General features: G+C 31.9%; 1 protein-coding gene across 2 annotated transcripts in view; it reads right to left on the bottom strand.

Moving 5' to 3' along the window:
* The window catches only part of LOC106465763 (parathyroid hormone/parathyroid hormone-related peptide receptor-like), a 117,496-nt gene that overhangs the window by 38,815 nt on the left and 74,494 nt on the right, over positions 1–4,187 (bottom strand). For both annotated transcript variants that reach the window (XM_022394202.1, XM_022394209.1), the window contains one exon: positions 1,742–1,866. In XM_022394202.1, coding sequence (XP_022249910.1) covers positions 1,742–1,866 — 125 coding nt within the window. The remainder of the gene's footprint in view (positions 1–1,741; positions 1,867–4,187) is intronic.

The raw sequence follows: 4,187 nt of genomic DNA, 5'->3' as shown, positions 1-4,187 counted from the left end.
TAGAAATCGTTTAATTCACCAAAATTTCATCGACCTTAAGAGATTTCTTTAATTTTATGGTTAAAATTATGTGACAAAATATTTCTGCTGCTAGTTTATTGTAATTAAACTTCAATGTTCTATTACTCTCTCTCTCTCTCTCTCTATATATATATATATATATAAGTTTAACATTAAAATGCATTTGGATCCTTATAAATTAAAAATCAAAACTAATTCAGCGCGGCCCGGCATGGCCAAGTGGTTAGGGCGCTCTGAGGGTTGCGGGTTCGAATCCCCGTCCCACCAAACATACTCGCTTTTTCAGACATGGGGGCGTTATAATTTGACGGTTAATCCCACTATTCTTTGGTAAAAAAGCAGCCTAAGTGTTGGTGGTGGGAGGGGATGACTAGCTACCTTCTCTCTAGTCTTACACTGCAAAAGTATGGACGGCTAGCGCAGATAGCCCTTGTGTAGCTTTTCGCGAAATTCTAACAATAATTCAGCGTCCCTAGTAGTACAGCGGCTAGTCTACGGACCTATAAAACACTATAAAAAACATAGCTTTGTGCTTAACTAGAAATAAACAAAGTAATGCAGCTAGAAAATACACTGTTTTTTTCGTTGAAAGATGTTTTTACTTCTATTTTTCAATCATGTAGCTGGTCATATAAAGAAACCTATAATCTAAAGTTACAAACAAATAACTTTTTTTTTACCAAATGTACTGATAGCTTTGGAAGCATTTTTCTGTTTTATTACTTTTTTTTATTTCTTTATTTCCACTCAATTTCAACAACGACAAAAAAAGTGGTCTGTTTATTTCTGCTGACGACAATAGGACTGACTTTTTGAAGAGAGTTTATTTTATTTAATCCATCGATAACTTAGAATGAAAGCACTGTCAAGGTTTGTTTGTGAAGATAATACCTTAACACTAGCAACTGTTAGATGCTGTCTTACTTTGTATAACAAAATGAAAGGAAACTCCTGGACTACTTCTGGATAAATGAAACGCAACTGAGACTGTAAACCAATAGAGTGGGTACGTTTTGACAGTTGGTTTAGAGATGGAATATCTCCTCCATCCCTCGAAAATAGTGCGGTAGCTATAAGCTCTATAAAAGCAATGACTATGGTGCATAAGGTCAACATTACAACTATCTACGACAGAAAATGATATACCGTCTAAAACTATGGTTACAGTTTTTTTTAAATCTATCGATTTTCTAATATACTTTAAACAAGATATATAAAGCAAAACTAGACAGAGAGAGATAGAGTGAAAGATTCCAAATATTTCTAAAGTTGGTATGTTGCTTGGAATATTACCCACGACAGGGTAGAGAAACAATAAGAATGTCACGTGCTAGATTAGCTTCACTTTTGCTCACAATATATCTTCAGGAACGCTACCACGTTGTAATGCTAAGATATTAGTTGCAATGTACAAAGTTTTATCTCCAAGATCATGATTTGTATACGTAATGTAGCTAGAAATAGATTTGTATTCATTTATGATTGCAGAAAGAGTAGGCTTGTTAACTTGAAGATTTCTGTACGAAGTTTTCTAGTAGTTAATATGTCTTGTCGCAGATCTCTTTGATCCCATGTTATACGATACATGACTTCGCTAACATTTGTGATTCCATATTAGTGACCACATAAACTTAACACTAATTAAGTCAAAGCGCATATTATTTAAAATAAAATTAATCTTTGTACCATAAATATCCAATGGTAGATTATATCATTTTACCTTCAAACTAACGCTATCTGTGTCCGACGTGTCCCACTTGATGCACATACTGTAGTTAGTCCAGGAAACGTTGTCACTATTTTTCCACCAAGTGCCATCTTCGGTGCAGTATTTGGTTGCGTATGCTGCAAGGTTGAATTGTTTTAAAAGCGTCATATATGTATACAGTTAACGTACTGACACAACCATGGTATTGATTATATATACTTACGAACGGCTTGGATTACAGTCGACAAGCAGTTCAATGAATGTAATACATTCATCATGGAAAACAAAATGTAAACACGTATTATTGAACCAATGCTTTCTGAAATAAAAACACAGTTGAATTAATATTCAGATTCAACCACAGAGCTATTCAAACTGTAAATAAAAAAACGTATGAAAATACGCTTTTTAAAAATTATTTATCTACGTAGTTAAAACTGAAAGTGATTTATATTCATCAATCGCAAGTGCATTCGTTATAGAAACTGTTATTATCACGTAATTATATATAGAATCTCACGTAAAAACTAAATCAATTAAGTCAAAATTAACTGAATAAAAAGAAAACGATGATTCTCCTGTTAAATGGATGTTGGTATGTATATTGGTATATTAACGCAAATAGAAATGTACTGACGTTTAAAGATTATTATATGCAAATTTCTACTTTTTTAAACAATAATTACACTTTAGCAAACTGAGAATAAGATGATAAAGACATTGGAAAAAAGAAAACAGATTTGGTTACGACATTTACACATATATATATATATATGTTTTATAAGTTTGGGAATGTGGGAATAAAGGTTTGAGTATAACACTCGCCTATTACTTGTTCTAGATAAATACATAAAAAAATCAAAATATGTGTGTGTGAAAAGATAGTAGCAAAAGTAAGAACTTTATATGAATAATCTGAAACATAAGATTTTTGTCTTGTTTTTTTTTAACATATTCTTCTGCTCAGCCAGCAAGCACACAGAAGGAGAACGAACACAATTTCCACTTTCTACTCCAAACTTTTATCAAAACGGACTCGATATAACGAAGACAGACGGAAAAATTACATAAACTGAAAATAAAAGAATAGGTGCGTGATAGAGATATCTTTTGTAATATGAAGGAGTGAATGACGGGATGATGTGGATGAAAAATATTTGCTCCCTGGCGATGTTGACTGAGATGTGAATTGATACAGATAGATCATAAGGGGAAAAAATCTAGAAACGTGACGAGATGGAATATTAAGCTCACGTTTTTCTGAAAAAGAAAATGGATATTTCTGTTGGAATAACTAGGAACACACGACAAACTAAGTAGAGGTTAAGTAAACTCAAATAAGATTTGCCGACGTGATAGAACGAATAATGGTACAATGCATGAAACTTAGACACAAGAAGTTGCGTATCCTAAACTAGTTTCATGCTTAGGTTCGACAAAAAAAAAGGACTATGCAGAGTAAAGTGGCAAGGAAAACATAAGAAGGCAAGGTATCTATATGAACGTACGCTTCTCGTGATTAGCAGTGTGTTCTAATCTACATTTCTAGTCCACTCGTAATACCTTGAAACATCTAAACGGAATGACAGAGAGCTTTCAAATATACCATATTTGTCTCCTAGATAACCGAGTACCTCATATTTAAGATAACACTTATATTTTTTTCTGCCTTCTATGGAACACTTTGAGGCTTTCATTTGCAACGAATATAGATACACCCTGAATATCATTTCTATCAATGACTATAGATATATCATGAATAGCATTTCTATCAATGAATATAGATATATCATGAATAGCATTTCTATCAGTAAATATAGATACACCCTGAATATCATTTCTATCAATGAATAAAAATATACCATGAATATCATTTCTATCAATGAATAAAAATATACCATGAATAGCATTTCTATCAATAAATATAGATACACCCTGAATATCATTTCTATCAATGAATAAAAATATACCATGAATAGCATTTCTATCAATAAATATTGCTATACCATGAATAGCATTTCCATCAAGCTACTCTTTTGTTATATTGATTTGCCATTGCAAATTGGACTTCCTCCATTACTATTTGGCGTCTTATTTTACCATCACATCTTGAACAGCTTAAGGTCTTTTCTGATAAAACATTTCAATAATCTACCGTTGATAAACTGAAACTTCATCTGAATAACTGTTCTTGAAGAAACAAAAAAGTTAAATATTTTCGCTATTAAAACAAATAAATACATCTTTTGGATTAAATTGTTAACATATCCGCCTATAAATTTATCAAAAAAACTTTGAGAAACAAATAAATCTTTCAGTTGAAAAAAATATAGATCCTCTCTGGAAAACGGTTAAAGACCTTCGATAATAAAAACAAATTAAAGCCACTTGCTATAAAAATAACTAATGGAACACCTTTTGTGGAAAATTAGTTTTAAAAAGGCTCCGCTGTTTTAAG

This window comes from Limulus polyphemus, unplaced genomic scaffold (assembly GCF_000517525.1).
Source record: "Limulus polyphemus unplaced genomic scaffold, Limulus_polyphemus-2.1.2 Scaffold70, whole genome shotgun sequence".
NCBI classification, from domain to species: domain Eukaryota; kingdom Metazoa; phylum Arthropoda; class Merostomata; order Xiphosura; family Limulidae; genus Limulus; species Limulus polyphemus.
Note: the sequence above shows the minus strand (reverse complement) of the source record. Positions and strands in the feature narration are given on the sequence as shown.